The 22,533-nt window shown below is 39.8% G+C and overlaps 1 protein-coding gene and 1 pseudogene across 10 annotated transcripts in view; both read right to left on the bottom strand.

Annotated features, from left to right (window-relative positions):
- Window positions 1-22,533, bottom strand: part of GHR (growth hormone receptor) — a 274,434-nt gene that overhangs the window by 5,736 nt on the left and 246,165 nt on the right. For all 10 annotated transcript variants that reach the window (XM_086678108.1, XM_086678072.1, XM_086678061.1 and 7 more), the window contains 4 exons: window positions 18,696-18,868; window positions 13,535-13,713; window positions 5,707-5,872; window positions 2,363-2,453 (listed from right to left, as the gene is read on the bottom strand). In XM_086678108.1, coding sequence (XP_086534234.1) covers window positions 2,363-2,453; window positions 5,707-5,872; window positions 13,535-13,713; window positions 18,696-18,868 — 609 coding nt within the window. The remainder of the gene's footprint in view (window positions 1-2,362; window positions 2,454-5,706; window positions 5,873-13,534; window positions 13,714-18,695; window positions 18,869-22,533) is intronic.
- On the bottom strand, window positions 5,879-9,768 carry LOC147584093 (large ribosomal subunit protein eL39-like; annotated as a pseudogene).

Raw genomic sequence — 22,533 nt, 5'->3', positions numbered from 1 at the left:
CTGTCTGATGCTGATTCAGTTGTTTCTTTCCCCGTTAGTAATAGCTCAAAGGCTGGGATGAGTGTATGGTGAGAATGACTGAATACAGAGTAAAGATAACCTGGCCTGAAGCTATGTTTGTGACTTTGCCATCATTTTATTCAAATCCAAATCACATTATAAACATGGAAAGGGAAAAGTGGCATGGACTCAAAACTTCATACAAAATGTAGAACCTGAGCCCTTTAGAGCCCTAACATTCTGGGGAAAGCTGACATAAGAACCTCATTCTTTGGAGGATCATCTTATTTATTTATTAAAAAAATTTTTTTAATGTTTTATTTATATTTAAGAGAGACAGAGAGAGAGAGAGACAGAGAGACACAGAGTGCGAGTGGGGAAGGGGCAGAGAGAGATGGAGACAGAATCTGAAACAGGCTCCAGGCTCTGAGGTGTCAGCACAGAGCCTGATGCGGGGCTCAAACCCACGAACCAGGAGGTCACGGCCTGAGCTGAAGTCAGACACTCAACCAACTGAGTCACCCAGGTGCCCCTGGAGGATCATTTTAATCATTAGAACTTCATGTTCTTTCCACACCTGTTGACAACTGTTTTCTCCTGTTTCCTACTTTCGTTGGAACATGGAAATTTAGACCATGACAAGGGTTTTTATGGGCAAATGAAAGAACAAAACTAATTCTTTTCTATAAAGAACTTATTTAGTACAGGAAATGTGAGAGTACAGTAAAGATTTCAGAACAATTTTATAATTTGGTAATTCTGACTAAGCATTGAAGTTAAGAGCTTCATTATTCATAGAAAACTCTTTTATACAAAGATTAATATATTTTCTTTAACATCCTATTTGTTGAGAGAATTATTTTTTCTTTGAAATATTGGTAGCTAATATAATTAACCAATATAACAAATTTACATGGCCTTCACAAAGACTCAAAATTGACAGCTTATGTTAAGAGTGAATTACTTTATATACATAGTGGGTATGTCTACTGTACTTATATATAAATTAGTCCATCAATGATATAGATCAATGAATTCAAATTAATCAACAGAATTATTTGACTCTTCTGTTGTTGGCATTATTTAAATATATAAATTGCCTAAAATTCTATAAATTTATTTACATTTACTATTTCCCCCCAACAAATGAAAACCATATTGTCAGGCTTTATAACACTCATGCTTGTAAAAGAAATGCTGTTAAAAAGTTAGATAAAAATGAAATTCTGCAGAATGACTTCTGCTTTCCCATTGGTTTACAGTATGAAGCTGGAGATGCTACTCTAATTAAAAAGCTTTTGCAATGTGTTCACATAGACCCTATTTTGATTTGTAGATGTCTCTTGGCTTCAGCTGGAGAACATGTCTTTAGTTCTAGGAAATATGGCCAACCACCTTGGTTTGTCTGGAACTGAGGGGTTTCCCAGGACACGGGACTTTCGGTGTTCAAACTCCCAGGAAAACCGGGAGTGTTAGTCACCCTAGTCTTGGAGAAGGGGCAGGATTAACCCAGGGGACTTAAAAAAATACTCTAAAAGTAAGAAAATTTGCAATCAGTACCAATAACATTTCCTATATTCCTATTTCCAGTCTGTACGGAATTTCTTTCAGGGAGAAAAACAGAGAGTGATAGCTCATACAGCTCAAGGGACATTTAAGCCTCATTATAATCCAACATCCTCATATTATTGATGAGAACATGCAGCCTGGAGAAATTAAGGGGATAATCAAACAGCAGTAGCAGAATAATAGCTGGAACCAAGTCTTCAACACCAATACAGAATAGAATCTCCTCAACCTTAGAAAGCATTGTAGCTGTATTTACAAATTCAGGTACTTTGTAACATTGAAATAAAATTTAATAATTTAAAGAAAACCCAGATTTACTTGAAATCGCCATCATACGAAGTCTAAAATGGTTATATTAGATTGAATTATCTAGGTGGCTTTAGTTCGCCTTTTAAATTTGCTTCTATTTTAGGCCTGTGTCAAACTCAGCCAAAGGTTCTGTGCCACCTTGTCATCCTAGAGTGGATGGGCCTGCTCGTTCAGGACTCTGAAGAGGTCAAGGGGCAGCTCAGAGGTAATGATTTTGTGAAGGAGGTTCATATCACAAGGTGTGCAGTCGCTAGCCTCAGCGTCCTGTGTCCTATACAACTTCCCAGTTAGAAAAGACACCTGTGAATTCTCTATGATGAACACAACAACGTGGTAAATGTATACCTAGGGATAATATTTTACTGCATTAATTAAATTTTTCACTCATGATTTGCAAAAGAAAATATCAAGTAACAAATGGAAACACATATGGAAATCTAAACACTGGAAAAAACATCTAAATATTAGACCATTTCCCACCTACCTTTGCTGTTTAGAAAATACGAATAAAAATAGTATCATCGTTAGCCCAAATATTCCAAAGATAGTAATTAAGAACCATGGAAACTGGAAATCTGAAACACACAAGAATAGCATCTCACTCATAGGGTTAGGAATAGTTGAAGTTTACATTTCACTTTCCTTTTTCACATAAAAAGATTTCTTAATTTGTATTCATCTAGTAAAGTCACCGATTTTTCCTGCTAATCACTAAAACAGAATGCAATGATTTGGAGTATTTTCTTTCCCAAGAACATTTCTGTCCACTGCTTCAAATCCTTTCACATATGAAAAAAAAATCGAAATGAAGAAACAGCAAACAATTTAAGCACAATCCATGTTTGCATTAAAAAAACCCCTGCAGCAACCCCTTTAATTAAGCACCTTATGTGTTCAGGGTGCATCATTAGTGGCTTCAGCTCTAGAAAAAAGTGCTGTTTGTTAACATACTACTTTACCTAAATAATGTCTACTTGGTTCTTTCTTTTTTTCTTTTTTTTTTTTTTTAAGTGTGGTAATATTTTTTTTTTTAATCCTCCAGACTGAGGATATATCAAAAAGATGGAGGCAGAGTTTCTATTTTTGAATCATGACTGAAACTTCTTAGACATGAAGATCATGTATTTTACAGCTTAAAAAATATCCTGTGATAGAAGATCACTACTGGGGCTCCCATTTTTCAGATTTTAGTATACGTGTTAACAGACTTGGGGGAATCTGTTTGTAAAACTTCCGTTTCATTTCTTTTTGAAAATTAAAAATTTTTTCTTTTTTTAACCTTTTTTCCCCCAAAGTTTATGATTTATTTTGAGAGAGCAAACGAGAACAAATGCATGCCAGCAGGGGAGGGGCAGAGAGAGGGAGAGAGAATCCCAAGCAGGCTTCGTGCTGTCAGTTCAGAGCCCGAAGTGGGGCCTGATCGCATGAACCATGAGACTGTGACCTGAGCCAGGATCAAAAGTTGGACACTTAACCGACTGAGCCACCCAGGTGCCCCACTTCTATCTCATTTCTTAAGACTGAGTGCCTACCAGCTGCTTGCAGTAGGTCCCCAGTGTTCTTACCACTTACCAAGAGGTTACCCACTTTTTAATTGAAATATAGTTGACATACAATCTTATTTTGGCTTCAAGTGTACAACATAGTGATTCAACAGTTTCAAACATTACTCAGTTCTCACCATGATAACTGTCGTTACCACCTGTCACCATACGATGCTATTACAATATTATTGACTACATTCCCTATCTTGTACTTTTCATCCCTGTGGCTTATTTGTTTTATAACTGCAAGTCTGTATCGCTTAATCCCCTTTACCTATTTCACCCATCCTCCCTGTGCTCTCCCATCTAGCAACCACCAGTTTGCTTTCCGTTTTTATGAGTCTGTTTCCATCTTGCTTTTTTGTTGTTCTTTTTTTTTTTTTTTAGATCACACATATAAGTGAAATCACAGGGTATTTGTCACTTAGAATTATACCCTTTAGCTTCATCTATGTTGTGAATAGCAAGAGTTCATTCTTGTTATGGCCAAATAATATTCCTGTGTGTGTGTGTGTGTGTGTGTGTGTATAAATCACATCTTTTTATACATTCACCTATTGATGGACATTTAGGTTACTTCTATATCTTGGCTGATGCAAATAATGTTGCAATGAACATGGGGATGTGTATATATATATATATATATATGTACATATATACGTATATATATATGTACATATATATATATGTACATATATACGTATATATATATGTACATATATATATATATACGCACTTGAATTAGTATTTTCATTTTTGTTGTATAAATACCCAATAGTAGAGTTACTAGATTGTATGGTATTTCTATTTTTAATACTCCATACTTTAATACTCTATTTTTAATATTCCATACTGTTTTCCATAGTGGCTGCTCCAATTTACTTTCTCACTAACAGTGCAGGAAGGTTCCCTTTTTTCCACATCCTCATCAAGGTTATCCACTTTACACAAAAAAGACAGGTGGAGTTTACCTTAATGTTGCTTTATTAAAAGTAAGATTTTGTGCTGTAATGTTCCTTTCTTATTTTTTTCTTATTCAGTTATTAAAATCTCCAAAGGAGATATTATGTATAGCATAAAGAATTAATGGAGGAGAGAATACCATTTTATATCTTGTGGTATCTGTAACTTTGTATCAATTGCAGAGTATCAATGACAGTTCCCGTATGTATTCAGGAACATAACAAAGCTAGAACTTCAGGTTTTTTTTTAAGGAAAACAATTTTTGGAAGGAAAAATCAGTTAAAAAAATCTATGCTAACTGAATTAAATGGCATCACAAGAAGCTTAAAGGGTGTGTGGCAAATTTACTTTCGAAACCAGAATTTCAGTATATCAAATATTATACAAAATAATAAGCCTGTTAACTAGAACTTAGAAAAAAAAAACAGTGCTACAGGCATTTTCATTTAAGTGCTATTTAGTATCATGGATTTTACTTGTACCATCAATGCAAAAATATAAATTTAATTTCTCTATTGCTTGTGATTGCTTCATTAACAAACTTCACATCCTCATACATAGCCCTGTGAACCCTCTGTGTTTAATTGTAGATGCACTATAGCTAATTCCCATGTGGGAGTGATAACTTTATATACTTATTGTTCATTATTAGGCAGACTTCTTTATGTCTGTATCAAAAGTTTTAATTCTCTTATTTTGAATTCATAGATCTCATTTCTCTGAACTTGCATTATCTTTGTATTTTTCTTATATAAGATCTTCAAATGTTCCATGTTATCCTTGCACATAACTAGCATGCTACTTATTAAGGCTTTCTCCCGGTGAAAACCATACCTAAGCTTTCTAAAACCACTAAGCAGCTGGCATTGACAACCTATGCTGACACAATAGTAGGCTTTTAGATGCCACATATCCATCCATCCATCCATTTCTTCACTATGTATTTGAAATACACAGTATTTCTTCACTATGTATTTGAAAAACATTTTTCTGATTATAAATGCAAAACAAACTCATAGAAAATTTTAGAAGTATGGAAACATATAAATAAAAGAATCATCTGAAATTCTGATATCCAGAGATATCCCCCATTAATATCTTAGTACATCTTCTCCTCTCTAACTTACACCTCCCCCAGGACAATTCCTGAATTAAATAATTCAAAAAATAAGTTCTCCTTCCCCTTCTGTAATGAATAATATCTGTTATAGACTGTGAACTGGAGGTCTCTCACCCTGACATTTGAAGCTAATGGATCGTGATCTGAACAATGTTACGACATTGACAAAAGCCACGTTGGCTGCCATTTTAAATCTTTTACCTTCTTCACATGCAAATGGGCTCATTTGAGGAAGTGTTACATAGAGCACCTCACTGAACTCGCCATATTTTTCAGAGTTTCGTTGTCTGGATCTCACACGCACTTCATATTCTTTATCTAGTCTCAGTGAATAAACTGGAACTGATGTTGACAATACAGGGTCCATCTTTCAAGACAAAATATAAAACTTACTGGTTAGCGAGACAACAACTCAATGCAATCAACTCTATAAAGTGTTTCTGCGTCTGTATTCAAAATGAATTCTGTGAAATAGCACAGGGGGAGTTTGCCACTTAAAGGAAGATCAAAGCAAATAACTTTGTTAAGAAACATTTTGTTACATGGATCACAGTTCTCCAAGCTATTTTGGAATAAACCCAAAGAAATAATAGGCTTGTTTATAGAATTGCAACTCCATTTTTGTACTAGGCCGTCAGATATTCTATACAATCAAAGCATAATAGAATTACTATGGAGAATGGTGGAACTATAAAGAAAACTACAGATACGTTTTCTACCCTTTGGGATATTACAGTTTTGCATGAAGACGTAAGAACAGAAAAAAAAACCCAACATTATTTCTACACCAAAACAAATTATAGTCACACACACACACACACACACACACACACGCAGAGTTTGTTCTTTGGAAATTCTGGATAGTCACTCATAAGATCACAGAACTGGAAATGGTCCTAGAAAAATCACAGTTGTCTAAATTATTCTGTTAGAAGCAACTACATACCTATTCTGCTTCTTCTAGAAGGCTTAAAAGTACTTCAAATGATTTGCTATTCAAAATTTGCAAAGACATGCCGCTAGAGTCCTTGGTAACAAAAATCAAGGTCCCACAACCCTTCTTTTACCTTCCTGGGGAAGGGTAATAAGGCTATTAGACTTTTAAGACATAAGGCCATAAAAGAAATAGACCCAAGTAATAATGGTGTTTTCCTTCAAGTTAAATTCTCAAAGTAGGTATTCAATATGTGCTTTTCATGTGTTTTCAGATAGAACACCTTGTTACCATTTATAGAAAATTAGGAACACTTACATTTTCAACACCATGGATTTTTCCATTAAAAAGATTCTCATAATTTGTCTTATTAAGTCAGAGGCTGGGCCTGCAGCTTCTACAATAAATTTCCTTTCACCTCAGTAAGTTTCTACTCACAAAGTCCCTATTTTTTCCCCATGTGTACATGGGATGGTTAGTTTGTATCTTTTTTGAAGCTTTTTAATATATGATATATTTGCATGCCTAAAGTGCATTTTTATTTATTTATTTAAAAAAATTTTTATTATGTTTATTTATTTTGAGAGAGAAACAGAGTGCGAGTGGGGGGGGGGCAGAGAGAGAGGGAGACACAGAATCTGAAGCAGGCCCCAGGCTCTGAGCTGTCAGCACAGAGCCTGATGCGGGGCTAGAACCCATGAGGGTGAGATCATGACCTGAGTCGAAGTTGGACGCTCAACCGACTGAGCCACCCAGGGCTCCCCACCTAAAGTGCATTTTTAAAGGCAAGCTTCTGAATTTTAAACTTACCTTATTGGTTTCCTTAAATATTTTTTAAACTGTATGTGTCTAGTTTTGAAGCCCTAATTTCTGTTATTGTAACTAATATTATTAGAGTATAGATTTCACTAATAACAAAACTAAAAAGAGGCCATCAGTGATTTGACCGATGGTCCTCTCTTTATCTTCTCCCAACCCTCTAAAGAAGCCACACCCCACTCGATTTGGCTCCCACAGCCTGCACTGAACCCTGCCACCTGCCTTTGAGGGAAGGCCTACACTCTGCCAATCCTCAACGCAAGTATTGCTGATATCCTAGGAAGTCTTTCTTGGCCCTTTTTCCTACTCCATCCTGACAGATAATCAGTATTACGAAGACATTACTTCTTATATTTCACTGCTTATATTTCTATATTACTCTGCAAATTCCCTGGAGCAAACAAGGTCTTCATTACCTTTGCATTTCCAAAGCCCAGTTCAATACCAGGTACACAATGGGTGCTCAAGAGAAGGCCCATATAACTGTGGATAATTCTATGCCACACATTAAGTCTTAAAAAAACCCCATAAATTCCTTTTTTAAATTTTATTTATTTGAGAGTGGGAGAGCAAGCAGGGGAGAGGGGCAGAGGGAGAGACAGAGAGAATCTTAAGCAGCCTCCACGCTCAGCGTGGAGGCTGACACGGGGCTCCATCCCATGACACTGGGATTATGACCCAAGTGGAAACCCAGAGCCTGACGTTCAATTGACTGAGCCACCCAGGCACCCCCAAAACCCCATAAATTCTTAACTTGATTTGGCAGGTAAACAAATTGCAAACAACTACATGGTCATGACTATTACTTTCATATTCAAAATGTATTTAGTTTTAAAAAAAGGCAAAATTCAATATTGTCATTGGCAACCTGAATTCCTGATATAAGCAGCAAAACACTGGCTTCCACCTCCTCTCCACCTTACAAACCTCACTTGTTTTTTTTTTTTTTAATATTTTAATATTTATTTTTGAGAGAGAGAGAGAGAGAGAGAGAGAGATAAAGCACCAGCGGGGGGGGGGACAAAAAGAGGGGAAACACAGAATCCGAAGCAGGCTTCAGGCTCTGAGCTGTCAGCACAGAGCCCGACACGGGGCTTGAACCCACAGACCACAAGACCATGACCTGAGCCAAAGTCGGTCCTTTAACAGACTGAACCACCCAGGCACTTACAAACCTCACTTGTTTTTATGGTTATGGCATTTGTGCTCGTAACCAATTAGATGGTGTGTTTCTTTAGCAGAGGTCAATTTTTTTAAACATTTATTTATCTTGAGAGAGAGAAAGAGAGAGTGGGGGAGGGGCAGAGAGAGAGAGGAAGAAAGAGAGAATCCCAAGCAGGCTCCATGCTGTCAGCCCAGAGCCTGATGCAGGGCTCAATCCCATGAACCGTGATATCATAACCTGAGCAGAAAACAAGAGTCAGATGCTTAACTGACTGAGTCACCCACTCAGTCATGAAAACCCATGGTGTTCATGACAACTCTGTCTGAGACCCTTGTAAAAAATACCATGAGTATATAACTTCACTTATAAAAGGTGAGTGAAGTAAAAGTTAACTGACCCCTTTGGACTATCTTATGAGATTGAGCAGAGATGCAATTAAAAGTGAAACAAAGCCAAGCTGGGATGCAGCCCTCAATGGTCAATTGACTGAGTCCCAAGCTCCCATGCACCTTCCTCAGGGTGTGAGTTTCATATCTGTGCATCAGCTGATACACAACTATATGCACTGGGCTTTCAGGGTTGAAACTATGATTCGTAAATCTAAGAATGCTAATGTTTGGATTCACACCTTTGCTTTTTCTAGGTAGTCAACCTTTTTGTTTCAGGACTCCTTTATACTCCTAAAAATCACTGAGAATCCTAAAGGTTTTGGTTTACTTGGGTTATGCTTATTGCTATTTACTGTATTAGAAATTGAAACTGAGAAATTTTAAAAATGGTATTAAATTGATTTTTATAGAAATTATACTTTGCAAGACAACAGAATTATAGTGAGAAGAATGACTTTGTTTTACATTTTTGCAAAATCTCTTTAATGGATTTCTTAATACAAGATGGTGGTATTTTTACATCCACTTCTCTCTCTCTATTTTTTTCCAAACAAAAGGTCTCATATATTACCAACCAATCTACTGGTGCAGAAGCATAGTAACAGAGAAAAATCATTCCCCTGATAAAGCATGTCTATTGTTCAGGTAGTGGTGATGTTTACAGAGTAATAGGATAGGAACACATGACCTTCATGCAACATAAATACGTGTATCATCTCATGTGCAATCCCTTATAGACCCAGCGTGGTTTTTCTCCAATGCCTCCTCTTGGAGTTGTACTTGATTTTATTACCAGTTTTCATCTGAATCCACTGGGGAATGGGATGATTCTGCTTTTGTTTCTTGGCGAGGGATCACTTGATGCTGAAAGTTTTGTGAGAAGACGTGGCGAGGAACAGTGAACCGCACACACCATGATGGCGGAGAAAAGGAGCTACATCTGCTTCTGTATTGCATTAAATCTGATGTGTTGTCTTGGTTGAAGTACATGAATAAAATCTGGTCTCACATAGACATATAGTGAGGAAAAGGAGGGATATTTTAATAGCCTTTTCAGATAACGTGGATATTCTTTTAAAAAGATTTTAAAGTAATCTGCATACCCAATGTGGGGCTTAAACTTACAACCCTGAGATCAAGAGTCGTCAACTGAGTCAGCCAGTCCATGTGGATTTTCTTCTTTAACACTAATACCAAAACTCAACAAGTGGTAGTTTTTTTTTTAAGTTTCTAAGGAATGTTAATTTTGAAAAAGTGCCCATTGGCACATCTTAGCCTACGGTATTAAATATGATTGCCTGCAGAAAAATCAATACTGGGGATAGTTCAGAGTAATTGTGACCTTCTGTTGGATAAAGAAAGTAGCAAAATATTCACTTACAGACATGTCTATGGATAGACATCTAAGAAATCTTGTTATTTAATAAAGAAATCTATGGATTTTGCAAAGATCACTCTGAGCCATGGAAAGTGATTTAGTGTGGGGGAAGGAGTGGGCAAAGAGTAATACACAGGAACTGATAATAACACCAGTTCATGATATAACTTGAGCATGAATCAATAGGAACTGGTAATTATTTGGATATAAGGAATAAGATTAAGAGACAGATAGATGTCAGAATAATATTCTGGTTTAAATTTGAACAACTTTATCGACATGTTGTCATTTACTGAGGGGGGAAATTGGGGAGATAGGAGGAAGTTTGAACATGCTGTTTTTTTGAGATGCCAATGAGGCATCCCAGTGGATATGTTCAGGAGGCATTTGGATGTACAAGTGTGGAACACAGAAATGAGGTCCGGGCAGAACCACTGTGCTAAGTGCCCTCATGTGTTGACATTAATCTGGAACTTTCTATTTTTCAACTAGCTTCCACCAAATGGATTTTTTTTTAATACTCACAACCATCATGTGAAATAAAGTGAACATGACCAGTTTTATAGTACACTGAAATACTCCCAGCAATAAAAAGGAATGTTACACTCAGCAATATGAATGAATCTCATATGCATTATGAGGAGTGAAAGAAGCCGGAATCCAAAGGTTACTTATTATATCATTCCATTTGTATGACTTCCCGGAAAAGGCAAAACTACAGAGATGAGCAGATCAGTAGTTGCCAAGGATTAGGGTTTTGGGAGGATTTGACTTCAAAGGGACAGCATGAGGAAATTTTTTGAAGGTTATGATAAGTTGTTCTGTATCCTGATTCTGGTGGTAGCAACAAAGCTCTATGGATTTTTCAAAACTCACAGAATCATACAAGTAAAAAGTGGATTTTGATATGTGCATTTTTTGAGTTTTTATTAAAAGAATGTTAAGCGAGAGAGTGTTTTAGAATGATCACTCTGGCTCCAGTGTGAAGAATGGATGAGACGCATCAAATACCAGAGGCATAAGATCTGCTTGGGGGATGTTACATGAATGCGGTCAGATAGGACTGCAACTAGGAAATAACACATGGTAATTCCTTAAAGGTTAGTTGCAGTGTGGAATCTGAAACTGTATCAATGAATCTTGCCTACCTTACTACATGAAAATACACCTTTCCATCTAGCACTTTGAATGGATCATCTCCCTATGCATGATTTTGGTTACATCATGTATTTGGCATTTGGAAAATACTCGTGCACTGAGTTATGCAAATTTTCTAAATGTTCACACATTTTATTATACAATATAAAAAATCACTTTGGCTAATATCACCATTGCATCAGGAAAATCTTCAAAGATTGGGAAAGCTACCAGGCTCACTGCTGCAGAGGCAAGTTTCCCAAAACTCTGATTTTCCTTTGAAGGTTCAAATATCATTGGTAACGACTATCGTCCATTGTTTTTCTTGAACTGATAAGCACACTTCATTCTTTTCCAAGAAACGTTTGCCAAATACTTGCCAACGCCACTATGAGAAACCATCTATGGGGTTATCAGTTGTTCTTTCAAGCAAAAATGGCGTTCCACGTGAAAAGCAGCTGATCTGGCTGGCAACTTGGCTTTATTAAGACAACCGTGGGGGACTCAGTGTACAGCAGAAGTATGCTATGTGTCCTTGGCCTGTGTCATCCAGAATATTAAAAAGCTGTGTCATCAGGGGCGCTGGGGTGGCTCAATCAGTCGAGTGTCAACTTCGCCTCAGGTCATGATCTTGCGGTTCGTGAGTTCAAACCCTGCATTGGGCTCTGTGCTGACAGCTCAGAGCCTGGAGCCTGCTTCGGCTTCTGTGTCTTTCTCTCTCTCTCTCTCTGCCTCCCCTCTGCTCGTACTCTGTCTCTCTTTCTCAAAAATAAATAAAATCTTAAAAATTTTTTTTAAAAAAGCTATGTTGTCAAAGGTTGAGATTCAATAAAGTAAATAAAACATGCAGCTGCATCAAGGACATTGCTCAGTGAAGCTGGCTCTCCGCTCTCATTGACTGTGAGCGCATGGTGACCCTGCCAGTGCGGTTTGCAATGACAGCCTTGATTTTTCCTCAGGTGACAGTGGGTTTGCCACCATTGCTTTTGTACCATTGCCGCAAATCTCAACATGGTGAAAAAAGGCGATAGCATTTTAGTATGAGTAGGAAAACAATCTTGACCTTGTGGATTCCCTGCCAGGCTCTCAGGACCCCTCGGGGGGTTCACAGTTCACACTCAGACAACCTCTGCTCTGGAGTACGCAGTGCAGTGCCTCGTGTGGGGTAGTCCTTTCACTGTCTGGCTGTGGAATAAATGTTTGACCGAAACCTGAATTTAGAAAGTCTTATTTGACTCTGCATCCAACCAGGGATTTTTGCACCAAGTTAGTGGAACAGATATCTAAATTAAAACGATTCTGGAAACTGTACTGCAAAGTCCAGTATTTAACTGTTCACAGCCGCTCCAAAATTAACTTTAATGACAAAATTGCCTTCTTTTTCAGCAGAACATGGAATGGACAGGCCTGGTGTCTCAAAATTTTGGGAGTGAATCTGTCAGGGCACTGGGCACGACCTGATGACTGGCCAGAATCCACTGGGCTTGGCCAGGGCTTGGCTATGGTTAGACTGATTTAGAATTAGTTATACAGGGAGCAGCAAGACAATCCTGTTTTTCTTCTTGTTGTGTGCCATGTGGAATTTATCTAAGTGCCCAGTTCCCATGAATTTGTCAAGGAGGTAAGGAGTTCAGAGGTCAACCACATCCATGCTGCTTGCCTACACAAAAACTTCTCAGCTTGATTCTCCCCTGAGGTATGGAACAAAACATCCTTCTGAAACCTCTAGGGGACAAATTCCCTTCCTCTGTTTCCCTCCTGGAGTCACTTCAGCACTTAATTTAATGGGGGTCTTGTGAGCAGTAGCGACTAAGATCATGGGAGAATATTTAGCCATAGCTCACTATTGGCCTCGATCATAACTCTTCTCATGTTTAGCCACATCCCCAAAGACAGCTTAAGTGCTAGAGTACACGATTTTGTTCTAATGTTAAACTGGACACTGAGGATGACTGGGGAAATAGTTTTCCTTCCTTTCCATAGGCTTCTGTATAAGCTCCCTGTCAGCACCTGCTGTGGGACAGAATTCCAAGATGATATTTTACTGATCATATCCGTTTCCCTCAAATAAGAAAATATGGAGTATACAGCACGGGCATGTGGTATTAAGTCAAAAGGAAGTCCAATGATAAATGAGAGAGGTGTTGCTGAGATAAAAAGAAGAAAAGCCAAAGCATTTTTAAGTGTGATATGTAATGATATCTTACCGTTTTCCACTGGGACTCATTTACTTCTTTGTATTGCAGTTCATACTCCAGGACTATCCATCCCTTCTGAACGTCTGCATTGGGCGGTGGTTCCCACCTCACCTGGATATCTGCATGAATCCCCGTTAAACTGATGTTCAGTAGAGTCCAGTTGAGGCCAATGGGTGGATCTGGTTGCACTGTGCGTTTCGACAGAGAGTTAGTGCACAGAGAGACAGACAGGTACAGCTCGGTATTAATGGAGTGCTTTCTTCTGAAGAGACCAATTACTTCATGCATTTTTATCGTTTACACTCCTAATTCTTTCAATATTCTTATTATACACTCATTTTATAAGAGGGTACCATTTTTTTTTTGACTTGAGTACGATCTGTTTTTAACTTTGAAGAGAACCCCTACAAAAAATTCCTTTTCAAGTCTACAACCTGACCTAAAACTTTTCTTGAGGATCTGCCATGTCTTACAATTCTTTTAGCCCCCAAAGAATTAATGCTTTGGGATTTTGGCCAAGGAATTCATTTTAACTCAAAACTGAAGGAACAGAGTCAGAAAGACCTACAGCATTTAAATACGTGGCTGTTTTGGAACCAGGGATCGAAAAATCTTTTTTATTCCAAATTGCTTATTACCTGCGCCAAGGATCTTATATTAACTTCTGTATGGCTACCAGAACAATCCTTCCAAACACAGCACAGGCTCCTTAGCTTGTTGTCCTCCAGTCACATGTCATGATTTTTTCACACATAAGAAGGATGGGCATTGCACTCGACTCTCAAACGGTGAGGAGTCAGGGTTTTGTGCCTTTTACCTAACTGCATGTGAACAATCTGAAATCGTGTCTTGCTTGGTTTCTACTGACATATTGTACATTCTCTGGTAAGTCGGCTGTATTCTGCTTATTAGGACCGCAAAGACCACAATTTCCCAAAGGTTGATGCAGAGAAATACGGATTCCAAAGCTAGGAACATATCTAAATTTATGTCCTAGATAGTTCCCAATAAATTATTGCACTTCATGTCTCAGTAGAGGTTTTCAAAAATCACTTGCAGATACAGAGTAAAATGTACTTTCTTTTCTACTGTTTGTAGAAGGGTACCCAGAGTGCTGCAAAGTCTGGATCCCCAGAGTTGACCACAGATAAGCCTACAAATATATGCTCTGAGGAGCCATAATTGGCTCTTAAAATCTGGTGGTCAAGAGGGGAAGCCCTTGCATTTAACCAGAGTTAAAACAGACTTCACTGTGAAGGAGCATGATAGTGCCCCCCCTTCCCCCCCCCCACCCCGTAGAGTGGACACAACTTAAAAAATTAGGAAATCCAAATTTAATAATGAACACATTTCAGAAGTTAAATTGGAGGGATTTGCAACACAGCTGAGCCACAGTATGGCTACAATAATGACAGTAATGCTTCACTCTTCTGAATTTGTTGGGGACTGAGCAATTCTGAGAGCCGAAACTTAACACTTTAAGAGACCAAATGTTTTTTTGTGGAAAAATTTCAACTTATTACTCATGTTTCATCTTAAAAACTCCCCTTTCTGCTTTAAATAGAAGATATGGAACATGGTCTTTTTCTTTTCACTTTTTAAATGTTTATTTATTTTTTGAGAGAGAGAGAGAGAGAGAGAGAGAGAGAATGAGTGGGGGAGGGACAGAGAGAGAGAGAGAGAGAGAGAGAGAGAGAGAGAGACAGACTCTGAAGCAGGCTCCAGGCTCTGAGCTGTCAGCACAGAGCCCAACATCGAGATCGAACTCAGTAACTGTGAGATCATGACCTGAGCCAAAGTCAGAGGCTTAACCTACCGAGCCACCCAGGCGCCCTGAACATGGTGTTTTTTGAGTGGACTCATATCACCATTACAAGCATAATAATAACCTCTCCCTTTCCTCCGTACATACTGCCACATGCTGTACTTGACAGGTCCTCCAAGATGTTGGAAAAGCACCTGAGACTGAATACATCCCCAGGCAGCCCTGGTCCTCTCCCCAGAATATGCTCCCTCCCCTGTCACTTTCCATCTCTCTGTTGCTAGTGCCTCCATTCCTCCAGTCGTTCAGGGTGAAGTTAGTGAGCTCTTGAAGTTAGTGAGCTCTTCCAGGACTCATCCCTCTCTTACCACCCCCACAGTCTGTCAGTTGTACTTTCAAGACAGTCTCCGAGCCCAGCCACTGCCCACTGCTGCACCTCTCAACCCAGGCCTGCCATTAGGGTTTTTTACCCATGTTGCTGCATTAGCCTCCTGAACGGTCTCCTCCTGTTGTTATTGTCCTCATTTTTTAAATTTACTTATTTTTGAGAGAGAGAGAGCGAGCGAGCAGGAGAGCAGAGAGAGAGAGGAGAGAGAGAGAATCCCAAGCAGGTTCCATGCAGTCAGCACAGAGCCTGACATGGGGCTCGATCTCACAAACTGTTCGCTCATTACCTGAGCTGAAATCAGGAGTCAGACGCTTAACTGACTAAGCCACCAAGGCACCCTGGTCTTGATCCTCCTTCAGTCTATTCTCAACACAGTCCTCAATACACTTGTCACAGTGGTTACTTTCACACTTGATTTAGAGCATATCACTCATATAAAACCCTCCACAGCCTTCCTATCCCACTCCAAGTGGAAGCCAAAGTCATTCAATGGCTTCAGGTGTACTGGAGCTTTGCTTCTCAGCTCTCTCAGATGTGGCCTGTTCCAGGCCCCTCCTGGCTCACCCTGCGGCAGGTCCTCCCCAACCACGCTGTTCCTCAAGTGAGCAAAGGCAAGCTCCCACCACAGGAGCTTTACCCTAGCTGTGCCCTCTTGTTGACGTGATCTTTACCTCAGATGGATACAATCAATGTTCTCTCATTTTTTTTCTCTCCCAGCAAAGCCAGCTCTGATAACTCTATTAAAATTGCAACCTCTCCTGCATGGCTCTTCTCCTTCCCTATGTTAGTTTTCTTCATAGCCTTGTCTCTCTCCACCCCTATTGGGATAAGATCCCACGAGGGCAGACGTTTTCTTCTCCTGGCACCTAGAGGTGTACTTGGCCCGAGGAAAAGACTCAATCGATATTTGCTGAATGAATGAATAACAAATGTCTAATAATACAGTGCTTTCAATCCAAAGACAAGCCCTGTAAGGTAGTAGGATACTCTCGTAATACAGGAGGACGCTGAGGCCCATGGTTGTCATCTTCAGATCTATCAGGCTTACCTTGTTCCTTGCTGTCTCCCCCTCTCAGCTCCCTCCCTCCCTGCTATGGTTGTAATATCTGTCATCATCTTTTGTCTTGGTTATCACAAAGCCTTCTAACCTCTATCTTTGCTCCGTGCTACTCCAATCTACTCTCTCCACTGCAGGACGGATTTTCCTGAGACATTAGTAATGCGACCGTACAACTTTGAGATTAGGAACATGGACTCTGGAGTTACGCTGCATAGGTTCAAATCTCAGCTCTGCCTACTAGCTGTTTGACCTTGAGTTAGCCTTTAAATGCTCCCAGCCTCAGTTTCATCATCTGTAAAATGGGGATTATAATAGAATCTATCTCACATGGTTATTATACCCTACCCATAGGTAAGGGCTTTGTAAGTGTTAGTTAGCTATTACTATCCCCAGGTCATTTTCCTTCTTAAATATCTTTAAATGCACCTCTTGGCAGTAAGATACGGTCTTATCTTACTGGATACACTTATGATTTCACATAGGAACACTTACGATTTCTCTTGGCTGATCAGTCAGGCCTGCCTAACCGAGGCAGTTAGGTCTCCTGAGTCCTTCAACATTCTGTGCTGTTTGTCACTTCCGGAACTTAGTAGTTGTTGGAAGACACAGGCCAGCCTGTATACTTGGCAGCTCCCACTGATGCTTTCAGAAGGAAGTGAACTGCCATAATTTCTGGGCACCCCTTTCTCATCCCTCAGGCCCAGTCAATCATCTGTGTCTTTGGCCACTACCTCAGCTTACTATGTATTACACACACCTTGAGTCCAGCACCTAAGACACGGTACTGCGGTTATTTAACACATTGGACTCCCCTACTTGACCATATCTTACTCATTCTATAGCCACCATACCCAGCACAGTGTTCAGGGCATGGCAGGCCCTCAGTGAAGGCCAGTCACAGAAATGAGTGGGGCTAGCTATTGGCAGGGTCAGGATTAGAACATGGGTCTTGACCCGATATTCTTACTACTACCTATTCAGCCATTCAAAAGCTACATCTATTGATATTGGGGCATACACTGAATAGTCTCTCCAAGTTAAGCAGTTGGGTTCTCTTTTCTGCTTGTTCTTCTCCCTGACAGGCTATCAGATTTACTTGTTTCTGCCTGCAGCTTCTAGCCACATTTGCTCAGCCTCTTCTAGTCTGCTGATGCCTGGGAAACCACACACAAGCTTGTAAGAACAGCACGTCTCAGAGGAACTTCAAGGAACTTCCATCTATAACAAATGAGCCTTTGTGGATAGAGTCTGAGGCACCGATGTCATCTACTCAAAGTCCTTCTTTGGTTCTCTATATTTTGCTGTTTACACTATTCTAGTATAAACATAACAATTCCAATTACAGTTGTTTGTTTTGTTTTGTTTCATTTCCCCTTGTGTCCGCATGATGGGCAAGGGATCATCTGTCTAGATCTTTCATTTAGTTCACTGAGCTGATTATCTCCAATGTTTGTCTTGAGGTCTTATAAACATGTTTTTAAACCGATTTGGGGTTATTTTGTAACTATAAAGTTCCAGAATTATTATGCCTTGTGATAAAGAAAATCTAGGCTTTGGTTATAACAATGATAGGGATCAAAGGTCAACATGTGTCAGATCTGAATAGAATAATCCTATTGAATAATTAGGAATGAAGGAATCGTGGGAGTATGCTGAGTTTGTCTCTTGCGGTGGCACCCAAGAACACAATTCAGCTTTCAAGATCTCCTCAAGGAAAAGACTCTGGAAGGCTCCCACTCTTTTCTCGACAACATTTACTGCCATTTATGTTAGAGCCAACTTAAGTCCCCCGTGCCTTCTCTCTCTTGTTCGCTGGCTGATCTCATGCCCTATAAAGCAGACTTCCATTCACCTAGATTACAATGACCAAGGCTTCCTACTTGAACACACTTGGACATTGAGGCTTCCCTGCTTACTTAATCTAAAGCCATGTCAAATAAAACACAAACCTGTGATTTACCTATTTCCTCAACAGAGAAACACTTTTGATCCACTGTACCACCATTGCTGGTTAGCTTGATACAGTAGGGTATCCAAATGGAGGTATAAGATGAATTAAAGTAACAGCTGTTTTCTCCAGCAGAGACATAATCGGGGCATTCTTTCCATTCTTGAGTCCACTCTTGAGTGCTCCTGAAATGGAGGGTAAAAGAGCATGAATTGTTCCAAGCCTCATGCCACAGTTTAAGTCAAAGCGAAGAGCCCGACAGTCAGATTCAATAAACTGGAACACAAATGTTTTACAAGCAAGTATTTTAGCAGCACCATTTCCAAGAAGTACCCCATCTGTGGACATCATCCATAGTGTCTGCAGACCGAGAGGAGGCCATTTGGGACATGGACTATAGCAAAAGCATCTGTTCATTAACTGCATACGAAGTGCCAGCTCCTAGATTAAGTCATTTGTGGTTAGGTACTTTATTGTCCACATTTTACAGATGAGGGTTCTGAGGCTTAAGGAGGTCTAAAATGTTCCTTTATTAAAACACTCCAGAGGGTCATCTCCCAAACTGTAAAGATTCCCAGAATACAATGGCTCTTTGGACTGGGTGTTTCCTCAGCTCATGGTGGAACATCCTGGGGAGGCATGTTCTCCAGGAGGAGGGACACTGAGATTTGGGTGGCTTTGAGGTGGAAAATTACCACACTACTCGGAATCACTATCATCTTCCCAAGGCTGTCTTATGCTTGGGCGAGTTATCCTGATGTCTTGAACTCCTTCCCATACTCCTGGTTTTTTCCTTAAGTGTATGAAGAGCCTTGGGAACACTGTAAACATGGTAGACATCCAGGTGACATTTATGAAGCATGGGAATCCCAGCCTTTTTCTCCCCACCCGTAAACGAGACAAAAGGCCATGAACCCAGAGGTTAAAAAATTTTTCCAAACCTAGAAAGCAATTTTTTTTCTATTTTTAATTAGAGTGAATGTTTACTTATAATATGAAAAATGGAAACAAAATGGGCTCCACTGAATCCATGTGTTTGCCTATCTGTTCCTTTTTGTACTTTCTCTAAGAAAACAAATTCATATTTTCCTATATCTTGGATCTGATAAAAACACACAAACAGACAAACACAACAAATCATGGAGGAAAGATGGCCACATGGAGGATACCGAAGGAATCAGAGAAGCCACATCTCTGTAATTACACTCTGCCATACATTTATTCACTTCCGTCCTACTCTACAGAAAGCATCATTTACCCAGATGACCTAAAACACTGGCAGGGTGTGTGAGCTGGATGGAAAAGAGATGCTGGGAAGTTCACTGTGGAAGGAAGCAGAGGTTTGGGAAGGGAAATTCCCTGGTCAGCTGCCATGGGGACCTGAACAAAAATGCAGAGCAACCAAGGATTGCCCAGACTCAAGTCCACCATGGCAAGAACAGAGCAAACACGTGCTAGGATGTGACACAGCTCTCCAGAGTCCCATCCCTCTGACTGACTGAATGAATGAGTTCAGCAAGCCATCTTTGGGGGGCCTACTATACAAGTACTACAGAAGCATTACATCTGGCACCAGCACTGTGTGGATACAATGGTGAATAAGATTTCATTCCTACCTTCAGGCTAGAAGAAGACGCAGAAATTACACCTGAGTACTTTTTATTTTTTTCTGTCTCCTGTATTCATTGCATTCATATTTAATAAGCACTGATTATATATCAAATACTGTGCTGGACATTAAGGGGATGCACGTGTGTCTAAGGAATGACTCCTGCCTCAGAGGGATGACTAAAAAGCTGTATTACAAAGCATCATGAGTTTGTGCTCACAAATAGTGCTAAAAGTTCAGAAGAAGGAATGATTGCTCTGTTCATGGAAGGCTTCAAGGTGGAGGTGGTGTTTCCAGCAAATACATGGCAACAGGGAAAGGAAGGAGGGAACAGAGTAGACAAAGGCACTGAGGTATGCAAGTATGGGCACGAGTGTGGTGAGGGAAATAGGAGACAATGGAATAAACGGGACAACTTTTCTTAAATTAGAATTGCTACTTGGGTGGAGTAATTCATTATTTGCTTATTATTCATGAGGTATCAGCTGAGAAAAAGGCTTGCAAGTCAAGGAGACATAAAGCCAGGGAGTGAATGAGAAGAAGGTGGGAATGACCTTGTGTAGGCTGAGGTGCTTGGGGCTGGTAGGCCAGACAGTGGGGGGTCTGTGAGACTCCTTCTCAGGGAGGGGTGCTGGGTAGCAGCGAGCGACAAGGCTGTGGGGAAGGCAGGGACCGGAAGGAAGGGACGAGGGAGATAACACACACTTCCTTCTTTACAGCTGTTTCTCAGGCTGGTCTATTGGCACTAGGAGGAAACTTGTGCAGTATGAGGGGGTCCTTGAGACAGGTGCTCATCAGCTGTTGGAAAGAACTTGGGATTAACATGGCCAGTGAACTGTTTCTTAAACTCTGGTTGAGATTCTCAAAAGTTGCATACCCTTGGATGAGAGGGAGATCCATCCCTGATGGGAAGTGTGAGTGGTGTGTGTATACATGCATGTACGTGTGTGTATGTGTATGTGTGTGTACGTGTGTATATGTGTATGTATGTGCATGTATACATTTGTGTGTATATGTGGACATGTGTGTGTGCATGTGTGTGTGTTTAGAATAATAGGAAAAGGATTTAAAACGTTAGGGCTAGGTGGGTCATTGACATATACTATGGTTTATTTTATCTTGACTGTCAAGCTAAATAAAAGTGTATTCGGGAGAATGGTTTAGCAAGATTGTCCAGAGAAATGAGCCTCTTATTTAATAGCATAAATACAAAATGTATTTAGCATAGTTGATAGTATAAAAGTTAGCATTAAAATGTAAAGATGTAGAACAGTGCCTGGCAGGTCTGGACTGTAATAGGGAGTTTAGCTCTGTGTGTTTTACGGTTTCTCAACTTGTGACATCCCCATGGGGATGGGGACTGTATGAAAAATCTTGTTTAGATTATTCCAAATCCATGAGTTCCACAGAGCAAACAACTTAAGCACTTATCTTAAGCACGATGGGTTGAGAACAGTTAGTTCAAAACATGACTCCCAATGCCCTCCCCATCTTTAACCAAAGTTGAACTTTATTTTAAATAAATATTTAAAACTTCTTTTTAAACTCTTAAATTTAGACAGAAAAAACCCCCAAGAAACAAATGGACTCACAAAACAGAGACTCTGTTGCCTGCTTTCCCCGGTTGAATTTGTATGCAGGCAAGCAAAGCCATATGGAAACTACTCTCCCTTTGTCATGCTGCTAAGAGTTAAGTGCACTACGTTTGTTCCTAGTCTATCTTGTGAAATAGAAGGAAGCTGTACAATGAGACCATCAGTAAAAATCAGAATAAAGAGCAGAAGAAATGCTTTCTATCCAAATGCTGTTCCATCTAGCAACTGGAAGAAAAATCCTAAAAGTAAAACATCACTTATGTTCCAAGGACGGCTATTTTCATTACATACAGATCATGTGTTTCAGGCTTAAAATTCAACCTTTTCATTGGGAAAAAAAAAAAAGTAATAGTGCCCTTTCTCCCTTCTAATCTCCCCTACAACCTTGCATGGAAGATCAACTTCCCTTTAAAAGGCTAGGATATGTATATATTGTAAGCATTTGTATTGAAAATGTCCCATGGGGCGCCTGGGTGGCTCAGTCGGTTGAGCGTCCGACTGCGGCTCAAGTCATGATCTCTTGGTCTGTGAGTTGGAGCCCTGCGTCAGGCTCTGTGCTCACAGCTCAGAGCCTGGAGCCTGTTTCAGATTCTGTGTCTCCCTCTCTCTCTGACCCTCCCCCGTTCATGCTCTGTCTCTCTCTGTC

Source organism: Puma concolor, chromosome A1 (assembly GCF_028749965.1).
Source record: "Puma concolor isolate L17-30 chromosome A1, mPumCon1.1.hap2, whole genome shotgun sequence".
Classification (NCBI taxonomy): Eukaryota; Metazoa; Chordata; class Mammalia; order Carnivora; family Felidae; genus Puma; species Puma concolor.
The sequence above is the reverse complement of the archived record's forward strand: the minus strand, read 5'-3'. Positions and strand labels throughout refer to the sequence as shown.